The 22,136-nt window shown below is 37.9% G+C and overlaps 2 protein-coding genes across 4 annotated transcripts in view; one reads left to right on the plus strand and one right to left on the minus strand.

Moving 5' to 3' along the window:
• Nucleotides 1-22,136, minus strand: part of LOC113113858 (RING finger protein 44) — a 1,123,463-nt gene that overhangs the window by 679,022 nt on the left and 422,305 nt on the right. The window lies entirely within an intron of this gene.
• Nucleotides 1-22,136, plus strand: part of LOC113113851 (transcription factor COE3-like) — a 101,360-nt gene that overhangs the window by 24,160 nt on the left and 55,064 nt on the right. For all 3 annotated transcript variants that reach the window (XM_026280366.1, XM_026280364.1, XM_026280365.1), the window contains exon 6: nt 437-505. In XM_026280366.1, coding sequence (XP_026136151.1) covers nt 437-505 — 69 coding nt within the window. The remainder of the gene's footprint in view (nt 1-436; nt 506-22,136) is intronic.

A 22,136-nucleotide genomic window follows, 5' to 3' on the forward strand; every position in this document is an offset into this window, starting at 1 on the left:
GAGGAGAAAGAGGGCGACCTGTCAGGCAGCCAGCAGCTTGAGAAAGACTTGCCGGTCACCACATAGCTCCATCCCTATCTCTAAAAGAACATAAGAGCATAAGCATAAAAGCAAAGTGTTTTCTAAACTTGTACATAATTCTGTGGTCATTGAGTGGTCATAATTCTGCTTACAAGTCAAGTCACTGCATTTACTGCAAATACTGCATTTACAAAATCCAACTGAACATCAAGCAGCTTGAATAAAAATACAGTCACTGTTGTATATTGCTCTCAAAAACAATAGTAAATAAAAAAAAATATATACTAAGTAAAAAGACAGCGATAGATATCTTTAGGCATTGATATCAGTGCTGAGGTAGAAATTCCTAAAACATTCCAGTATCGATCCAACCCTATTAGATAGACATGTAACTTATGTGTTTTATCCATTTCAGCCGGTGTTGTGACAAGAAGAGCTGCGGGAACCGAAACGAGACGCCATCTGATCCTGTCATCATCGACAGGTAAGAGCATCTTTTATCTTCCTCTTGCCCTCCAAAATGGAAAGACTCCTGCATCTACGGGCATCTGGAGATTTTATTCATGTCCATTCTGGGGGGCAAGTACAGCATCCCACAGCAGGACACAGCCGCCAAGTGAGTGAAAGACAGTTTGTGTACACACGCTCCTCTTGACAAACGCAGCTCTCGCAGCAACCACATTTGGGATTCTGAAACATTTAGATACATTGAATACGATTCCAAACAATTTAGCTTTTTCCCCATGGGTTAATGTTTGTAGTTTTAGGTTTGCTAACTGCTTATTCTGTTCCGAGTACTTTCTCTCAAACTCTTTACCCTGTTAACTGGACTTCTACCCACCAAATGCATCTGTAGGGAGGTTCTGTAATGACTGGAATGGAGTGGATGCGATTGTGTGAGAGAGTGTGCACTTCCAAACAGGACAGCAGTGAGAGTGTCCTCCTAGGGCACAGGGGTCATTACCAAATCCATGTTGGCTCGTTAGACTGGCCTTGGAGCGTATCCAGCGGACAGAAGTGAAGGGAGCCGGAAATCAGTGACCCTTCCTCTTTCTCAACACACACACACACACACTTACAAAAGCTTGTACACACAACCACACACAAAATCTTCTCACCTCTAGCTGCCATGGAGTGCATTTGATTGGTGTAAGGTCCGAACCTGCAGAGATGATGTCACCTTTTCATGCTCTCAGTGTCGTTTATGGAATGTACCATTATTTAGCCACTCAGTAAATGACAAAACCCTGCAGCCATTATTGTGGCCGCACCAGCAAACAAACTACCAATAATGCCAATTTACTAACAACCGACGGGGCGAGAGGACCATCAAAGGCGAGACAAAAATACGACAAAAGCGTGCGCGAGAGCGTTTGAATTTTTCATCTCTCTACAATGAGGCTGATATTGCCGTCTGAAATGTTTCCTCTGGGAGTAGTCGGAATGAATGGTGCTACGTGGGGGCTGAATCGCTGATGTCTTGCGTGTGTGTGTGTGTGTGCCAGCCACATCCCAACTCCTCATTACGCTGACCAAAACTCATTCTAAAGTGTTTACGGGTGACAGTGGATGCGTGTGATTTAAGACAGACCGGTCCATACGACTGCATTTTAGCGCCCTATTAAGATGGGCAGTATTTATAGGAGCGCCGCCCTGAGCTCCTTAAACCAACAGATAAATCAGTTCAGCGCGAGGGACGGCCGCCAGCCCACCATGCAAATCAGCTGTAGCGCCCGTCACTGTAAAAGGCTTAATGACGGCCATTCATCCTGCCCTCCACAGTCTCTACCTTTGTTTCAAGCACAGATCTGCTCTGTAAATCAAGACCTGCTGCGCACGGCTGTGTGGCCCCATGCATCACAAATAAGAGCCCTCACATGCGCCCGCTTGCATTAACACAACCAGACCTGGTGGCGTTCGAAGGAATCATTTTTCACGCCTGCCTCTCCGTTCGTTTGGTCTCATCAATTTTGCCCCATTGATCGTGATGTTTACCACTAATGGGGGCGATAAACAACAACAAACAAAGAGTTCCACTGGATTCCTTTTGATTTCGGCCCATTATTGGCTTTCACGGGAAATAAGGCAATTACGGCGACACAGTCACTTCCTGTCCTGCTCCGGCTTCGTGAGTCTATACTGGAGTCCACTTAGTTAGAGGTTAAGTATGGGTCAGAAAGGTCAGGGGTCGTATCTTACAACCCCTTTACTTACACAAACCGGGAAGCACTTGCACTACATGCCATTTGCAGAACAAGAAGTGCTCAAGCAATGATAGGCTGGGTGAAATATCACTCCGTGAGCTTTAAAACAGGTGTTAGTACAAGCTAATATTGCAATTAGATCGTCCAGAGAGTTCTTTTAGTTGGACAATAAATTGTGCGGTGCTGTCAGTGCTTAGAGCAGGATGGGGGAGTTTGGTCTAATTACCTCCTTGTGCCTCCCACACATCCAGCCTTGATTGTGATGGTCATAATTCACTTTTCATTTCGAGTCATCCACAAGGAGTGAAGCATTGCAATCAGTCCATAGATAAGGGTTAACATTCATTCCCATGTGACCTTAGTGACCTTTGCTCCATGTCTGTGTTTACAAAGTGCCTCTCCTCTTGTCTTTATCAGGAAAACATGTTTTTGTGAAGGTCCTGTATGGCACAGATTAGTAGATGTGTGAAAGTGAAATTTGTGTTGTGTCATTTTTTTTTCTTTTGCAGTCAGGAAATCTTGGGTTTTTACTATTTAATGTTTTCCACAAATTGTTACATTTATAATATGATGTGTAAAAAAAAAAAAAATGTATGCAGTAGAGCTGAGTGTGGTTGTACATATATGTGCATGTCTGTGTCAGGGCTTAACCCTGTGGGGGTAGCTGCTGGTTTTTGGTTATCAGACTCTCTGGACTCTTCCCAGCAATCGCGTTCTATTGATCGAGCTGTGCGCCCATCGGTGCCGGCCAGATTAAGAGTATAGATTTGCAATAAAAGAAGGACATTACTGGGCAGCCTGGGTAAAATTGAAAAAAATGATGAGCTCTTGGAAGTGGAGATGAGTCAGAGGTAGAAGAGAAGGGTGTTAAAGAGGCAGATTTTATGTACGTGTGTGTTAGCGACACATTACAGGAGGATACTGTACATGTATGACATTATACACTCAGGACTGGGAAGTCGTTAATGTGCTTTAATATGGAATATCAAGAGGAGTGAAGCAACTGTTTTATTGATTATTGATTTTTAGAATAATAATTTGCAGTCACTTTTAGCCATAACAAAAGCATCATTTTATTATAACATGAAATGTTCACCCAAAAATTTAAATTCGTCATCGATTACTCACCCTCCACTTGTTCCAAACCTGTACAAGTTTCTGTCTTCCGCTGAATACAAAAAAAGATATTTTGAAGAATTTCATCTGATGGTAGCCATCTACATCCATAATATATTTTTTTCATACTATTCAAGTCAATGGCTACCGTTAACTGCTTGGTGACCAACATTCTTAAGTATATATTTCAACAGCTAAAGCAACTCATCCAGCTTTGTGGTGAGTAAATGATGACAGAATTTTCATTTCGATTAATTTTAAAGAGGTTTGCCATACTGTAAATTGTTTTAGGTTGAATTTATACTAGGTCTGTCCATTATGCAGGTACGTTTTAGTGCATGTGTATGTGTGTTTTATGTGTGAAATATGAATGATCATGGTGTGTTGTAGGGGCAGGTGGCCCATTTGGCTGGTTCAATAATTCAGTATATCCTGTCCCTCACAGGGGGACCTGTCTTGCTCCCCATTCCACTCTCATACACACTTTTTTGGAATCGAGAAGAAACAAAAGAATGAATAGAAAGCGAGATCATTCTGCAGAGGCATGGCTCTAGCTGTGGCGGTGGCACTCTGATAAAAACAGTGACAGATGCAGGTGAAATGAGGCCAGTCGCATGATGATGTGGAGCGTAAAGTTCCCTTTGCGATTCTAGAATGGTCATCTCTCATTAACCCTGAGTCTATTGAGACATTTTTACCCAAAGCACCCACATCAACTGAACACAATCATTCTGCGCTTTTAGCCTACACTCTAAAATATATTATGTTTTTGTGCTTTTTTGAATTGTAAAAGTAGATAGATGACGGCAGAATTGGATAATGACGTGTTGCGGGTCTAATTCAAACCTATACCCCCCACAGAAGTGCCACATCTCAGCATGTCTTGGGAAATGACTCTGATACATATTATATCTGATGATTTCAGCACTAATCTACGCAGCCACAACCCGATGCAAACGTGTCTTTTTATCTTAGCCGTAACGTGTTGATGACCTTGAGTGGCCAACTGAGAGGATTGAAGGGAAATACGGCAGGCACTGTTTGTGTTGTAAACCTCTCCTCTTTCATACGGGCTATCGGTTTCAACTCTCGCTACACCAGCTACACAGCCAGGCCTGCAAATAGAAAGCCACACAACCACAAGCACCTTCCCTCTCGGTTCTGTTGTTGCAGTCTCGCTCTCCGCAGAGAAGCCTCCAACAGAAGGTTAACTCACTGTAACTTATCTGGAGCAACCGTTTACTGGCTTGTTGTTGCAAAGACTTTCCTTTTAAAGCTGCAGAATTATTAGTTAGTTCAATCCTAAATGCATTCTATTTTCATAGCCACCGCGTTGGTCTGAATGAAAATGCAAATTCATTCTATTCCACTAGGTGCCGCTTTTGGAGCGGTAAAATTGCGGTTTACCCGGTAATGCTGTACACAAAGCAGCACTGCACTCACAAACACTGCTTTATCAGGCATTACCAACATGATGAAATGGAAATGAGACCAATCGAACTAATCACCACAGATTTGCATCACGCAAAAGAGGTGTTTGGAAAAAAACTATTTGTTTGGAAGTCATTGAGCAAGTAAGGTAAAAATAAATGCATATTATAACAATGAAAGACAATGAAAGTGTTTTTTGACTTCGCATGCATGCTAACCTATTGTAAGGGACACCCAAAACCAAAACATGAACCTTTTATTACCCATAATATGGGCATTTTAAAGTTTTTTTTTTTAAGTCAGTTTATTTGACTGAATCAGGGGTGTGGAAATTATATGAAAAGTTGAAGAACATATTATAAACCAAATGCATGGCTCATGAATTTGACCTTTAACAACACTTTTAATTTGACACAACATCTTCAAAATATGCTTAAAAAAGCCTTGACAAAATCCACCTCCTTGCTTAATAAAGTTGTCATTTTGTACATCCAGCTACAATTTTTTCTTCACACTGTGGTCACCTGAGATTAAAGTATTCTCTACTTTAAATTACCCAAATTTAAGTAATTTTAATGGTAGGATCGGGTAGAAATAGATAACAAGGGTTTATTTTTCAGTGTGCTTTTTTATGGTGAAACATACCTATATCTGTTCTTCGTTTCTGCTGTAACACACAAAAAGCTTTGTGCAAAAGGTCTGCACTTCTACTCCCTTAAAAACAGATGAAGCAGTCGGTGAGGCTGGCAGGAGTTACAGCAAAGCGAGGGGCATCTGTAGTGCCTGTTTACTACTCTCTATGGGGAAAGTGTTGTGTTTGCATCCAGAGCCTGAGGTGAGATGTGTCTGGGAGCCTGTGGGGCCGACAACATTAGGCTCAGGCTTAGTCACAGCCTGCAGAACGGCCCCGGGCCCTGCAGGGATGGATGTGCTCCTGAGGGCCCGCTCTGATGGAGAAACAGAGAAGCAGAAAGGCAGGAATAGAAGGAGGAGGAACTCAAACAAAACAACAACTACATATCTGTCAGTTCTTTCACCATTATGCAGGGTTTCGTGCAACTTCTTCAGGGATGCTGATAGATGCTCGAAGCCAGATTCTCCACACAGCTAGGTGAGCATCGCCCGCTTCCACTGAACGCTAGAGCTTGTTTGGGGTCATGGGAATCTGATCGCCCCCCCCAGCATGCGTGGAAGTGTTGCAGCTAAATCCACCCCTCCAGTGCCTGTCACTAATGCTAGCATTATCCCTTGCTACCCCTCTGCGAGGGAAAAGCTATCGATCGCTTCTTCCTCATCCCTCTGTCGACATATTGCTGCCTCCTGCGGGTCTCAAAGAAGGAGTGCTGGGTGCTGTGTAATCTGGGAAAGTAAACACAGTCAGGAGCCCTCTTAGCCACACCCCAGTATTGATTAAGATCATGTAGACTCGTCCGGGATATCACTGAACTGGGCCTGAACTCAGAGTCTAACCCATATTCTGATGCCAGAGGGGTACACTATATGTTTTCAGACTAAAATCTGATAATTATGCTTTGTATTTTGCATAAAACTGCTCCATTACTGTGGTAAAAACACTATAATGACTCATATAACATCTCTAGAAACAAATAATTGATAAAATGTGAAAGTTTTATTATCCAATATGTCCAGCCTGCTTTCTATCTGATACTTTCTGCCTGATACATTTACCAGAATGTATTTACTTATACATTATATATATACTGTATATGTGTATATATACTATAGATAAAAATGAAGTGTTACACAGGGATTTCTGGAAACATTAATTTATGATTAATTTTCAAAATGTTTCAATTTGACAGTATTTTACAGCAAAATAAAATGAAATACTGTTAGATTTAGAAAGAGATTTTATTAATTAATTTTTCATTCTCTTTTTTTCAATTTTTTAATTGAATACACAGTATTTATTTATTTAGTATACAAATAATTTTTTTCTATGTAGTTTTTTTTTTGCAAAATATTTTATGTATATTTTATATATTTTATTGTTTTTTAATTCCTCACTGATTTAATCAGTTCATTTATTTAAAATATTTTGAAACATTTAATGTTTAATTTAAAATCATAAAATTAGTAAATTTCAATATCTAATATGTCCAACTTTATATCTGCTTATATTTGTATATCTTCTCTCTGATTTTTAATCTTTAACAATATTTAATAGGCAAACTGTTTACCAATTAACAGATTTTTTTTTACCATAGCATTTTTTACATTCTTTTACTGTTAAAATTGTATTTATTTATTTATTTTGTAACATCTCTAGCATCAAATAGTTGATCAGATTTGTTAATTTCAATATCCAATGCGTCCACACCACTGTCTATCTACTCTAACTTTACCCCCCTCTTACCTTAGTTACACGAACGTCTGTCCAAATAAAAACAGTCCTAACGAGGCCCTGCTGTTTTGCATCAGAGGGTACGGTGCCATGCTTCATTAAGGTGGCTCTATCCATGGTGCTGATTCTGGCTAGCAGATGTGAAGGGGGTTTACATGCTCCTCCTTAAGCCCATGGAGATCCAGATCAGCGTGGGGCTCTGTGCAGGTCATGGTCCGGTCAAACTGCAGATGTTCTCGAGAGGTGCTCACGTATAAGAGTGGTTTTGAATACAGAATGCATATGCGGTCAAACATATCAAATTTAGTTCTGACTTAAATCTAAATCATAGTATATATTCTGGCTTTCTTTCAGGCTCTTTTAATTTTAGTAAGCGTTTTAGTTGTATGTCATGGCCTAACCAGATGTGAAGTTTCTAGTGTTGTAGTTGTTTATTTTTTTGTCCAAAGTAATTATTTTTCTAACAATCCCACAGTTTCACATTGAATGTTTGAATATTATTATTTATTGGTAAAATAGTATTTTAACCTCATTCAATATTAAATAATTTTCTCTCTCCTTTTTTTTTCTCAAAGAATATCATTTTTTCATATTTTAATATTTACGTCTTTTTTCCTCATTGAATATCTAATGTTCTATCTCTGTAACCAAACCTTTTTTCCTCATTTTATCAGTTTTCTTTCTTACTTTTTTTGCATTTTCATCTTTCAATATTTACTTCTTTTTACTCATTGAATATATGATTTTTTTCTTTGTATTTGCTTTTTCATTTTCAGTGATTACCTTTTCTATATCATGAAATAAATGTAAATAGGTAAATATGTTTTTTTTTATTTTATAAAAAATGTAACAGTTAATTTTATAGCATATTTTGTTTAATGGTAATCTAATTATGTATTTATTTATTGGATTTTCTATCATATATCCAGATATTCTTTACATTTTTATCAAATTTAACTCAAGCCACACCCAAGCCTGATTACTGCCAGACCTGTAGAATCAAGAAATCCCTTCAATAGAACCTGAACAAAGTGAAGCATGCTTAAAGAGCAACACATCATGCCATGATTAAAATAAATTCAAGAACAGATGAGTAACAAAATTGTTGACATGTATCAGTGTGAAAGGGTTAAAAAGCCATTTCTGTAGCTTCAAGACTCCAGTGAACCACGGTCAGAGCCATGCTGGGCAAAAATGGCATCCATGGAAGAGTTTCAATGCAAAAGCTAATGTTGACCAAGAAGAACACAAATGCCCGCCTCAGATTTGCCAAAAAAATGTCTTGATTATCCCCAAGAATTTTGAGCAGATATTCTGTGGACTGATGAGACAAAAGTTTAACTTTTTGGAAGGTGTGTGTCCCGTTACGTCTGGTGTAAAACCAGCACAGCATTTCATAAAAGAACATCATACCAACAGTCAAACATGGTAGTGTGATGTTCTTCGGCTGGATGACCTGCCATAATTGATGGAACCATCAATTCTAGACTTTCTCCAAAAATCCTGAAAGAGAATGTCTGGTCATTGGTTTGTGTCCTCGAGCTCAAGCACACTTGAGTTATGCAGCAGGACAATGATCCCAAACACACCAGCAAGTCCACCTCTGAATGGCTCAAGAAAAACAAAAAGGTTTTGGAGTGGCCAGATCAAAGTCTGGACTTAAATCTGATTGAGATGCTGTGGCATGACAATAAACAGTCCATTCATGCTCAAACTCTTCAATGTGGCTGAATGAAAACAATTCTTCAAAGAAGAGTTGGCCAAAGTTCCCCCACAGCGATGTGAAAGACTCACTACCAGTTATCACAAACTTTTGATTGCAGTTGTTGCTGCAAAGGGTGGCACAACCAGTTTTTAGATTTACAGGACAATTTATTTTTTTCACATTGTGCCAGGCAGGTTTGGACAGCTTTTTTCCCTTAACAAATAAAATAATTATTTCAAAACTGCATTTTATATTTACTCGGGTTATCTTCATGTGAAATTTAAATGTGTTTGATCTAAATCTTTCAAGTGTGACAAATATGCCAAAAATAAAAAAATACAGGAAGCATGTAAATCTCTTGTTTTTAGGACAAAAACGGCAATTGACGTTGATGGGATTAACGATTTATCGCTTTTTATTTTGTCACGCTGTCTATGATTAGGAAACAACGTTATGCAGTTGAACACAATAAACATACAGTAAACAATAGTGAAAGCAGAATAAAGGTCATTCAACCTCTAGAGTTCCCAACTGGATCAGGGAGTGATTTGTGAGCTGAACTCTACAGGTCCAAATCTAGTCAGCCTCACCTCCGAAATCCCACACAGCTGAACAGCAGGAAAACACAGCGGTACAGAACGTCCTTGATGTGGTTTTGAATGAGTGTGATTCATCCTCCACCACTCCATCTATGCTTTCTTTTTCCTTTCCTCCCTGCGTCCTCCGGGTCTCTCACTGTCTCAGGGTGCAATCTGGCCTTGACATGCCCAGACCAGCATATAAGCGGAGAAAGAAGCAGAGACCAAGCGAGAGGGGTGTGGAGGACAGAAGTGATGGTGTGGATGTGGGTAGAGGTGGGGTGGAGGGCAAACGAGAGAGAAAGGCAGGGGCTGGATGGAGGCAGGTGGAGAAATGGAAACGGAGTGAGAATGGAAGAGGGGGAGGGATGGATTGGAGAGAGAAAGAGGAGCAGATTAAGAGGGTATTGATTTCTATATAAAGATCCATAAATCTGATGTGGGCGACCGTGGCAGCGTAGTAGCCAGCCACAAGAGACTGCTTTAGGGACTGACCATTACATAATCACAAACATACAGATAAACACACACAGATCCTCCCATTGAGATGTTATATTGTTTCAATGAACTGATGATTGACTTCTATTGTAATTCTATTGTAATACCAGTTTAAATCAGCCAACTACAGGGAAATTACAACACAAAAACCATTTCAGTACCATTCGAAGGTTTGGAGTCAATACGATATTTTTTTTTATGTTTTTGAAAGAAGTTTCTTATGTTCACCAAGGCTGCATTTATTTGATAAAAAATACAGTAAAACAGTTAAATATATTCCTGTGATGGCAAAGCTGAATTCATCAGCCATTACTCCAATATTCAGTGCAACATGATATACAGAAATTATTTTAATATGCTGATTCGGTGCTCGCAAATCATTTTCTCTGATTTTCAACTTTGAGAACATTGCTTAATATTTTTTTTTTTTTGTTGTGAATTTTGTTTTATACATTTTCTTTAAAAGATTCTTTGATGAATAGAAATGTCAAAAGAAAGAATAGAACAGAAGTAGGAATAGAAATATTTCAAAAAGAAAGAATAGTATTGAAGGCGGAATAGGAATAGAAATATTTGGCAACAATTCAAAGTCCTTTACTGTTACTTTTGATCAATGTAGTGCACCTTTGCTAAATAAAAAGTGTTAAATGAAAATGATGACATTTGTTAAAAAAAGATTAATGATAAAGGAATCATTAAAAAAATTTTAAGCAGTATTGTTTAATATTTTATAGACAATAATATACATATAATATACATTTACTGTTTAGTGAATCAGTGAGTGATTCGTGGTCGTTAAACTCCACAGTGATTTATTATTATTATTATTATTATTAAGTCTGCCATGTGAAAACCATAAATCTGAATGTTTTGAAAAGTAATAGCACACCCATCCTCAACAACAACAACAACAAGTACAACAATAGTACAGTTAATACTTGGTTAGAAGTGTGTTAAATCTCAAACCCTGTTTGTATGAGCAATTGTAATAGTGCTGTTTGCCTTAAGTGCCTTAGTAAACACCACTAATTAGTGTCCACCATTACATAGAGAGTTTTCCCAGTGCAGGGATTGCTTGTGATGAAGCCTGGCTCGTGTCTGAGTTGTGGCGGTGTAGTTTATTGTGTTGGTGTATATGTCTGGGTCGGCCTTTGTTGTGTTATGTGCAGCTGACATAGATCTCTAGAGCCGGAGGATCATGTATATTTGATGCTTTGTTGTTGTTAGTAAGACCCCATAGTTTAAACCTCACACTCAGGTACAGTATGTATGTGCACTGTCACAAATGCACCTACTTACGGTTATAGTATTATATACAGACAATCTTGCATAGGCATGTCAATTCTCATTCATACTCACACACAACTCTGTGCACACACTCGTTTGCCCACCTGGAGCTATATACACCTCTTGTTAGAATTTTATCGGGCCCGTAAAACCACACCGTCTCACGCTTTCCAAACGAATACTGCCTCTACACGCAATTACACAGACACACACACTTTCTCTGTCTGTTTTTCTTACACACACACACACACACACACACACACACACACACACACACACACACGCACACGCACACGCACACACACACACACACATACACACACACACACACACACACTGCTTCTATATTTCTCAGTCTCTCCAGCAAACACACACGTGTGCACACACACACACACACTCACACAAAACACAACACAAATCAATACCAATTTATAATTCAGGATTGCTGGAGTTTGGGTTTTAGGGCAGGCCAGCATCCAGCCTTCATAAATATTACAGTGTTATTGACTGGATCCGAATGAATTGGAGATTTTTTTTCTTTCTTTCTCCCTCTCTCCTTGCCCCCTTTCTTGTTTCAGGTTGCCGAGCAATAAAGCTTGCTTTTATTTATTCCCTTTGAGTTGGAGATGAGAGGCCTAACTGGACAACATATTTGATCCCTGGAATGAAATAAAGTGGCTAATGGTGGGCAGAAGGGGATGCCCCCCCAAATCTGCGGAGAGTAATGTAGCGTGTGCTGGGATTGGGATAAGTGAGGAGATTTGTCTGAGCCGTGTCCCCTCTGGTAGCCAGAACCGGGTGCACTTTCACATGGATTTATGCCCTAAGTAAAAACACATTGTCTTGTAATACATTGATCACTCGGACCGGAGCCAGGGGTGCAGTCTCCACCGCCAGAATGGAACGAGTTAGTGGCCAGTCAGATTGTTTTTTTGATAACTTCTGTTAACCATAATTATATATTTCTTTTTAAATCAACATAATAAAATTAAATTAAACTTGAAAAGTAAAATTGAAGCTTATTTGATTTTTTTTTATAAAATCATAGTGCCAAAACATTTTTAACTCTTTCAATTTAATTTATAATAAAGAAAACCATATATGGTCTACAGTTATGCTAATGAGTTATACTGGTGGACAAATGTATTTTTCATTTGTACTATTAATGCATGATTATTGAACATTGGTGTCTTTCATTTATTCATGTTGTCAATATCTAAAAACAATAAACCAAAAAATAAAAAAGTAAATAAAAAAACAGAGAAAAATTAAACAATAATCCCAAAAAGATGTAAAAAAATATGTATATACTTAATATTAATACTTCACAACATTAATATTTTATGAAATCTTAATTGTAATAATTAAGTATGTTAATATTTGACTTATTTTTACTAGTTGTGATTGTTGGCCATAAAACTTCAGTGTTGCAAGTATTTGCAAAGGCATTGCTTTGTGGTTCTAAGGTGTTTGGAGAGCGATTCAGGGTGTTTCTGTGCAGTTAATAAGGTGTTCTGAATGTTTGCTACTTACCTGAGTGCACCTCTAAATCTCTAGATATGGCTCCTTCCTCCAATGTAAGTCTAAAATGTTTGGGATGCTTTTATATAGACTGTTGGGTTAAATATTCTATAGGGTTAGACTGGTAGGTATAAAAAAGGCTTGTCATATAGACTTTTTTTTTTTTTTTTTTTTTGCTTTTTTATAATTCTTACAATTGCAGGTAATACTTATAATATAAATAATAATACATAATTTTTCATGACACTCTGTAGTGAATTCCAGCAAGTGTCTCCAGCAGTCATTCTCAACAGTTGGCAGGTACAGCGCTGTCAGGCCCATAGAGGTGAATTGACTGAGTGTGTGAGTGTGTTTGGGGAAGATGATGTCTCTAACCCTCTTCTGCTAGTGTTCCCTTGCATTTTGCATCCAGACACAGTGTGAAGCACTTAAGTTGTCCAATATACACGGAAAGAGCTGGTTGGTTAAGTCCGGTGAAAATGCACACACACACACTCACGCTTCAGTTTTCCCTGACCTACCCCTCCACCCACCCCCACCTAGCATCTCCTGGGGAGTCTCAGCCGATGAAAGAAAATCAATCATGTCATAAAACGGAGCAAAAAAAAAAAAGGAAAGAAAGAAAAGAAAAGAACAGTTTTTACCTCTGCAAGTAAAACCACCAGCAGCTATAAACTTTCCTGATAAAACCTCAATGCCACACTACACACATGCACACACAGTACAAATAAAGCACACATAAATTTCAGTCAATGTGACTGTTTGCAATACTTCTATAATTTGATTTCAGAGAAAAAAAAAATGAGGGCAATACATTTTTACAATGGCAATTGATTGAATGTTAAAAGGTTTCAGCATTTTGACAAGTAATTACAACGTAAAATTATTATTATTATTATTATTATTATTATTAATTTATTTAATTAATTTTTAAAAAAATGAAAAATGAATAGTTCAAAAATAGGACTGTGAAAGTGAAAACATTTTTGTTGTTTTTTTAAAGAGGAAAATATTACACATTTTTTAGTTTTTGTTTTACATACTGTATATTGTGTATAAAATGTTTTGGTATATTATACAACCATTTTGATATATTTATTACAATATTTTTTTTTTTTTTCCCATTTGCAATGTATGTAAATTATACATTTCCATTTTTCAATGAACTTCCTGCTTAAGGCTTGTGCACTTTCACACAAAACTTACATTTTTACATATTTTCACTTGCATGCATCTTCCACATACGCACACTCTCACACTAGTCCAGAGGCCAGGTTTCGAGGCTAGTGGCTCTAGAGAGATGGGGGATTTAGGTTTGCTCGTTCTCTTCTAGCAGTCAATACCAAGCTCATCAACCGGCCCATTTTAATCCCTTAATCAACCACAGCGACTGACGCTTAATTGGGCAAGGGGTCCAGTAAAGAACCCTTCCTCCACTTCTGATCCTGTCAACACTTTACATAAGGGCCACCGCTCACCCCTCACGCATCTTAACCGTGTTGCGGATTCTACCAGTAAGACCTTTAGTCAGCTGAGAATAAGAGTTTCTCAATCAGGGCTTTACCATCTGCGTGATTGACTGGAGTTTTAGACTGCAATACTAACAAGCTTACTAAGAGATCTCCACATGAGTTAAGCTAGACCTTAGAGACATTTAAGCCAGGCTTGGTAAATGTACCTGCGGTTTTGTTTCCCTCATTTAAGGGCAGGTTTTCTCAAAGTTCTTTAATGATAACGGATACATGTAGAAGCCCGGCTTGAGCTGTGAGGTACCATCTATTACATCTCCAGCACACATCCCTACTCTACACTTGCAAACTGCCCAACAAAAAATGAATTTATTGATTTCTTTCTGACCACACGCATGATTTTCCTATTTTTGCCCTCACCTGAGCCAAGTGATCTATATGTCCCCTGGCGTGGGGTAATGGCCAGGCTGACCATACATACTGGCTCTGAAAATACCACCAGAGAGATTGCAGTTGGTGCTATTGGTCATTCTTCCTGCAGTCAAACCAAGTATCACTGTTTATTCGCTATAGTTTAGAAAACAGTAATAAAATATGACAAGAACTCTCTGTCAGAACAAATTAATCTTGATAATGTCAGATAGAAAGGTATGTAATGAATTAGGTTGATTAGCTGTCAGCTGTTAAATTTAAGTACACAATTAGATAATACCAATTTAGGTCAACCAATGGTCAATTTTGTTCAGTCTGTGGTGTAAAAATGTCGCATTAGCAAGTAAAGAAAATCAAAGATCAAAGATCAAAGTGTCTGAATAATTTTTGGTCCCAAATTTATATGAATTTTACTGGTAGTCCACTGTATGAAAAATGTTGGGGTATAATATGTCACAGTTTACTTTATTTTGCTATGCTTTGTCTAGCACCCACTAGCAAAACACAAAAATAATTTCTGGTGTCTTAATAATTTTGGGTTTGACTGTATCTATCGCTCTATATTTAAAACTAAAATACTTTTTTGTCTTATCACCAGTAGGGCAACTGTTGAAGTCAATGAGCCAAACGTTGACCCTGGAACTAGCAGCTAAAAGCCATTCAAGCTAGCATTAGGTACCAATGCACTGTGGGAGATTTTTCATGTTTTAGAAAGTGGCTTGATTTTGTCAGATGTTTTTGCTTATTTTCATTCTTCACCCCATTATACCTAATCATTTAAATGTGATCGCTTTGATAAGTTAGCGTTGGAGGGCCAGTAACACTTTTTAGCTTCACCATGTGGGCTAACTGCGACGACCATAAGCCATTGTGGGAAAACAAATCCAGTGCTTTATCAAGCAAATTCAGGGGTTGGTTCTCATCAGGCGCAGTCTGTAGGCAGTTAACGGCAGCTTTATGACGGGAGCAGAGAGATCAGTCTCTGTAGACTAGTCCGAGTAATGAAAGGCAGGCCGTTTGTCTCTCTCTTTTTCGTCTTTACGCTAAAGGCTCTGGCTGCATGGAACTGTTCAGCAGGCCCTGGTGGATGCTAAAGGATTGTTTGTTGCCTGCTAATCATGACCGCCGTGTCTGCTGAAGGAGCATTTGGCAGTGGCAAACGAGGAAGAGAGAGAGAGAGTGGGCACCGCTGCTGCCCAGGCGTCTTTAGCGGCAGTAAAACCCTCTTAGTGGGTAGTGCCATCTGGCCGAGCCCCTTGTGGGGGCGTAATGTGCCCGAATCGCGGGGTCGAGATGCTTTACTACCCAAGCCTGCCGGCTGCAGATGGCACGGGCAGAGCCACTAGAAAACGCCAAGGTCGGGCACGCGCTGTGGCGTGGGATTCACTGCGCTAAATGGCATGGAAAGCATTTGATGGTGCGCTGGACAGACAGCGAAGCAAAGAAGTGTTGTTTAAATGCCACTGAACGATTGCAGCACAGAAGTTTCAGGTCGGAAAATCTTAAAGATTTTAAAGTTGTAAGTATGTTCTTTCGGATTACTTTGTCATATATATTTGTTTTCGACATGACTTTGTTTAAAAATAGATATATTTCCCAAGTCTGTGTGTTCATTCATTTTAGTGACACATTTCAAGAAGATATTCGCAGAGAATGAGAATGCAGAAAGTGCACCTTATATGTTTTCTTTATTTTACAAAAGCACAATGCTTTGTTGATTTTGTGAGTGTACACAAATAAAAGTAGACCCTTTTACCATTTCAAATTATGTATTACTCTTACCTGTATGATCAAAAATTCCGAAACATTTAATGTTGTTTTCACTGTTATCAGGAGTTTGAGTTGCTGTTTTGATACTTGTGTAATTTTTCAGTCAATATTAAATTACTGAAAAACCTTGTCGTGTATTTTTTAGGTTTGGTAACTTAAAAGTTAAGTAATTAGTAATCTGATTATCAGCAGTAATCAGTAATGTAATCAAATAATCATTTTAGAGAAGTAATTTGTAATTTGTAGGGGATTACTTTGTTTTGAGTAATTTACCGACACTGTTTAAATGCTGACTGATGAACGCAGCAAATAAATTTCAGGTCACACAATCGGTGTCTTTGCCATAAAAATTTTATATAGTGACTGTGTGGATAATTGTGTGTATTTAGGTATTTGTGCATGTGTGAGTGGGTTCTGGGCCCACTCCAGAAATCTCACGTCACCCGTGAGGTACTTAGGGACTCTTTATGTTGTAGTGGGTGGCAGCTGGCAAAATAAATAGTCATTTTAAGAGCAGTGAGACAAGAATGGGCACAATGCACAAAGAAATGTAGTAACTATGCAGTCACCATCAAGCAGAAATGAATTATAGAGAAAAAAAAGGTATTGGGAGGAGTAATGTTTTTTATTTATATGAACTCGTTTTTCCTTCACCCTCCATCCAGACCTTCACAAATGGGCCGGGGGTCCCAGAACACACACTGCTCCCGGCCAGAGATGAGACTGAAAATGTATTTTGGGCAGGGTGGGGGTTTCATTAAATTCTTTTCTTGGCACATTTCCCTGAGTGGTCCCTGAGCTGAACACCCTGGCATCACTGGCGTCTGTGCCAAACCAGCCCCCAATGCCCAGCACCCATAAGAGAATAACCAGGCCCACGGTGCACAACAAAGGCGAGACGGAAAGTTGATGCTTAGATGTCTTAAAATATCCCATTGAACAGTTTACACTGTTTATTGATACTAATTTACCACCAATGTTTGTGTTGTATTTGTTATGTATTATATAAACACCATGATTTAGCTAATTCAAAGTTTAGAATAGTGTCTTATGCCACTTTCCAGCACACTTGAGAGAACTATTTTGGACTATTTTATATATTTTATATTTTTATATTATGACATGTAGTAATATACATTGGTTTTTTTACTATAGATTTTTGTTATATTTTATTTATTTATATAAAAAATATATATTTCCTCAGTGAGATACTTCTAAATATGTTTGACCTTATATTTTTTTATTGTTTTAATTGTAATTAATTAATTACCCTTTGTTTTTTAAATATTTTAAAACAGTATTTTTGTTTAATTTTAGAAATAAAATCAGTTTGACAATATTTTTCCGTTTTTTTTTTTTTGTTTTTGTTTTTGTTTTTTAGTTATATAGTTTATATATATATATATATATATATATATATATATATATATATATATATATATATATATATTCCTATAAATATGCTGTAGCAATAAATCATAATTTTTTGTGGCCAATTAGGTCATTTTAGTAAATAGATACTTCCTTGGTCTCTTGTGCACGCATTTGGTGTTTGAAGCCTCTTTCGTGTGCATTATACTGTCACTTTCTGAAAAGCTATCAGAAACCATCTAGCCATGCTTTTGTTATTTTTTTGCAATATATTTTAGAGCAAATTCCTACCTTTTCTCTCAGTCGGACTCAGGAAAATTGAGTTTTCAAGGTGAACATCCCATTACTGCAGAAGGTTGACAAATTAATTTGGTGTGCGCCTTGTTGCAGTGTGGGTAGTGATAGAGACCAGCCTGTCAATTTGAGAAATGAGGGCCTGCTCAGGCAGGCAGATGGGAGTGAAATTGAACAGCACATTAGCTAATTACTTATGCAAATCACCCGGTCTTGCACCTTAACTTAAGCACGGTGGATGATACTCAGGGCGGCTGGAGAGTTTTAGATAATACTAATCCTACTCCCATCACCCACACGAGCACATCTTTACCTGCTGAGAAAGCTCTATGAGGAATTGCTCACAAATAGCTGAATGCACAAACATACGCACACACGCAGCGTTCCCACTCTCGTGAGCGCACGCGCACACACACACATACACGCAAAAACAAAGAAACATTTGTGAACCCGAGAGAAAACAAAGAGCTTCAGGCGTAAGGGGGAGAGAGTTTATTAAAACTGTTGAACTGGTCATATCTTGCCGCTTGCCAACAGTTACTGTTTGTGCAAGTGCTGTCTGCTGCTTTTTTCAGTGTAAAGGCTCTTTTGATGGCCCACGTCAGCATTGTTCAATACATTGAACCTATGCATTAAACTATGGAGTGAAGCGTCAGCAACAGCTTTATCTCCAGCGATTCATATGCAACAAATATAGTTTCATAAAAATTCTACTCATATTTGTCTTTGAAATGACTGGTCAAACTCTGCTTGAGGACAAAGCAACAGGCCATGAATTATTTTAACTGATTTCATTGATTTTTTTATCATTTAATACTTTCTAATCCTGGGTTTGCTGTTTGGTTTTTATGCTTTTTTCTATCTATCTATCTATCTATCTATCTATCTATCTATCTATCTATCTATCTATCTATCTATCTATCTATCTATCTATCTATCTATCTATCTATATATATATATATATATATATATATATATACACACACACACACACACACACACACACACGCATGCACGCACATATTACCGTAATTGTTTCACAATTTTTGTATATGGTAGCCAAACAGTGTGTGTGTTAATACGTTTTTAGCGTGGGAAAATAAAATGACTGTTAACATTTTCTCTGGAGTAAGATTCAGTTTTACAACTTTGTTGACACAAACATGATTATTTGTCTTTCTATTACAGCTTTATAGCTTAAATAACTCAATACATACCAATTAGCGTAAGTGCTTTTAGAAGATTGCATGTGTTTCACATTTCTGTTTTTAGATTGACCATAGCCTTGCCCCATTCACCTTCATTATAAGTTTTTGCGTTTTCTTCGTTAAAATGATGTGTTATTGTAATAAACATACCGCCAGAAAAACTGTTGATTGAGCTTAACTTGTGCGGAGGCCAGAATATTCCACGAAGGCTGTTTGTCAAAAGTCAGATGTTTTCCTAACATCTCTCATGACAACATTCAGATGGGACAGGTTTCGGACAGGGGGTGAAATCTCAGCTTTTTAAGGTGTCAATCAGGAATCACCCACCCCCTCCTCCTTCTCAAAACCAGCAGTGGGTTTTCAGGGGTCTGCATGCATTGCATCGCTTCTCGTGTCGGCGAGGGGCTTACGGAGGGCTTAATCGCTTCGCCGTGGCCTCTCCCCTAATCACAGTTCGCTAAGCCCACCTGTCAAAACACGCTGCCACACCAGCTACAGATCTGCCTCAGTCCCCCTTAATTAGCTAATCTAGCTCGGGCTGCGCGCTGGGAAAACAGACTCTGAGGGAGAGAACGAGACTGGCAGCAGTCAGAGACGTCCAGCCCGGTTCAGCCAGAACACTTTCTACAGCCGAGCTGCATGTGTGTGTGTCTAAACGGACGTCGACTTATGCTTTACACTGGAAACTGTCGATCTATTGATCCGTGTGCAGCTGACAGGCCCAAGGCACAAGCTTAAGTATTATTAGCGATTTTGCAGTTTGGCAGCTGGTCATTAATTAATGCTCAATTTCTCTGACAAACAGACACTTTCTCAGGCCGTTATTACTGTAGACCTTCTTCATCAGACCTCTGGGTTCTCTGAAATTCAAATACCGTCAAGTCCACATTTATTCACATTTCTCTGATGTCTCTGTACATTTTGTTTTTACAAAAGAAATGGAAGCGATAGCCTTTGTGACTCTTGGCTCCACAGCTAGAAGTTTTGCGTCAGGGAGTTGTCCGCCCACAATCCTTTTTACTCTTGAGCCATATCCTGTTTGATTGAAAAAAAGAAGAGTTGCTTTCAAAATTCATTTCATTTTGATAGTGTTAGCCACCCTAATGCTTTCCATGTTGCCATTGTAGATTGTTAGTGCAAATCGTGGGTGTGTTTTGCTCATCTTTGCATAAGATTGCGTGCCCAGATGTTTCAGGCTCTGTGCTTGTGTCTCGGATCTGTGCTAAAGTGTAGGTTGTGTTTTTGATTTAAACACTGAGAGTTGTGCGTTTATGTTTCACCTTCATCTTAGGAGAAAGTCATAAAGCTGCAGTACAGTGTATAAAAAGGACACATAAAGTGCTTATTGTATTTATGTACTTTTTTTAAACAGTTTTTGTCTTCTGTTGCAAATATAATATAATATAATATAATATAATATAATATCATATAATATAATTAGTGCTATTAAGTGATTAATCGTGATTAATCGCATCCAAAATAAAAGTTTTTGTTTACATAATATGTATAATATAATATGTGTGCATTGTGTTTATTTATTATGTATATATAAATACACAAATACAGCATATATTTTGAAAATATTGACGTGGATTTATATTCATATTCAAATCATTTATATTATATAAATGTATTTAATATATAAATGTAACACATTTTCTTTAAATATATAGATGCATGTATGTGTATTTATTATATGTACCTAATAAATAAACACAGTACACACACACATATATAATGTAAACAAAAACTTTTAATATTGGATGCGATTAATCATGATTAATCGTTTAACAACATTAAATATAAAGAATATATCATATATCATATATCATATCATATTTAGTCATTTAGTCTATTTGTTTGGAATATAATTGTAGTCAATAAATTGTTCTTGATCATGTACAAACAGACCAAACTTTCTAACAAAAACAACTGATTTCGAAAATATAATATTTTAAGTTTCTGTAAGTCTTCATGCTTTATTAGAGATTGTTTTTAATTTTCTTTTTTTCTTTTTTGCAAAAGATGTATGGTATTTACATACATTTTTTGAAATTCTCAGAACTAGTTACATCCTGGATTTATGTAGTTGGAAAAGTTTATATGTGTAACTCTTACTGACGAGAGACACTCCCATTCCCAGAGGAAATGCAAACAGAGAAATAGAAGAAGGAAGTGGCTGTTCATTCCCAAGGGAAGGACTGGACAGTTTTAGTGGAGTTTCATGGACACCCTGACGTTCACACAGTCAGAGCCAAGGCTGCTGTCTGATTCAGCAGTGATTTTCATCCCTGTACACTCAGCTAACCTCTGACCCCTTCACTGTGCACTTTAACCCTCTCATGCCTGACATACACTCGCCTCTTAAGAAGCAGCCCTGAGAAACCCAATATAACTTCCTCCTCCAAACAAAACGTCTAAAATCCCATGCGTTTCGCAATCATGACGAATCGAGAACTTTAATTAAAAGCAGTTGTGTGAACAAATTTCAATCGTATGTACAATAATAAGTTTGCGAATTGGACGTACAGAATATTCCCAGAGAGTGGTCATCAGTAACAGATACCAAGATGCTGGCAAAGTGTGGTGTTTTTTTGAGTCTTTTCAACATGAAACAGACATTAGGAGAGAACGGCAGAAATATGAGGAGGGCAGCATCTGCGGTGCGCTGTCTAAAGCTTTAAAGACCATTTTGCTTGAAGCAAACTCCAACATAAATAATCCAAATGTGTGAGAAATAGGAGTGTGGAATAGGTGTGCAGATCCTGGGGGGAAAACAAATCATTATTCAGAACGAAAGAAAACCATGATCAGTTTACAGCTCGGAGATCTGCTTTTGAGATTATCTTTTTTTTTTTTTTTTTTT

Source organism: Carassius auratus, chromosome 14 (genome assembly GCF_003368295.1).
Source record: "Carassius auratus strain Wakin chromosome 14, ASM336829v1, whole genome shotgun sequence".
NCBI lineage: Eukaryota > Metazoa > Chordata > Actinopteri > Cypriniformes > Cyprinidae > Carassius > Carassius auratus.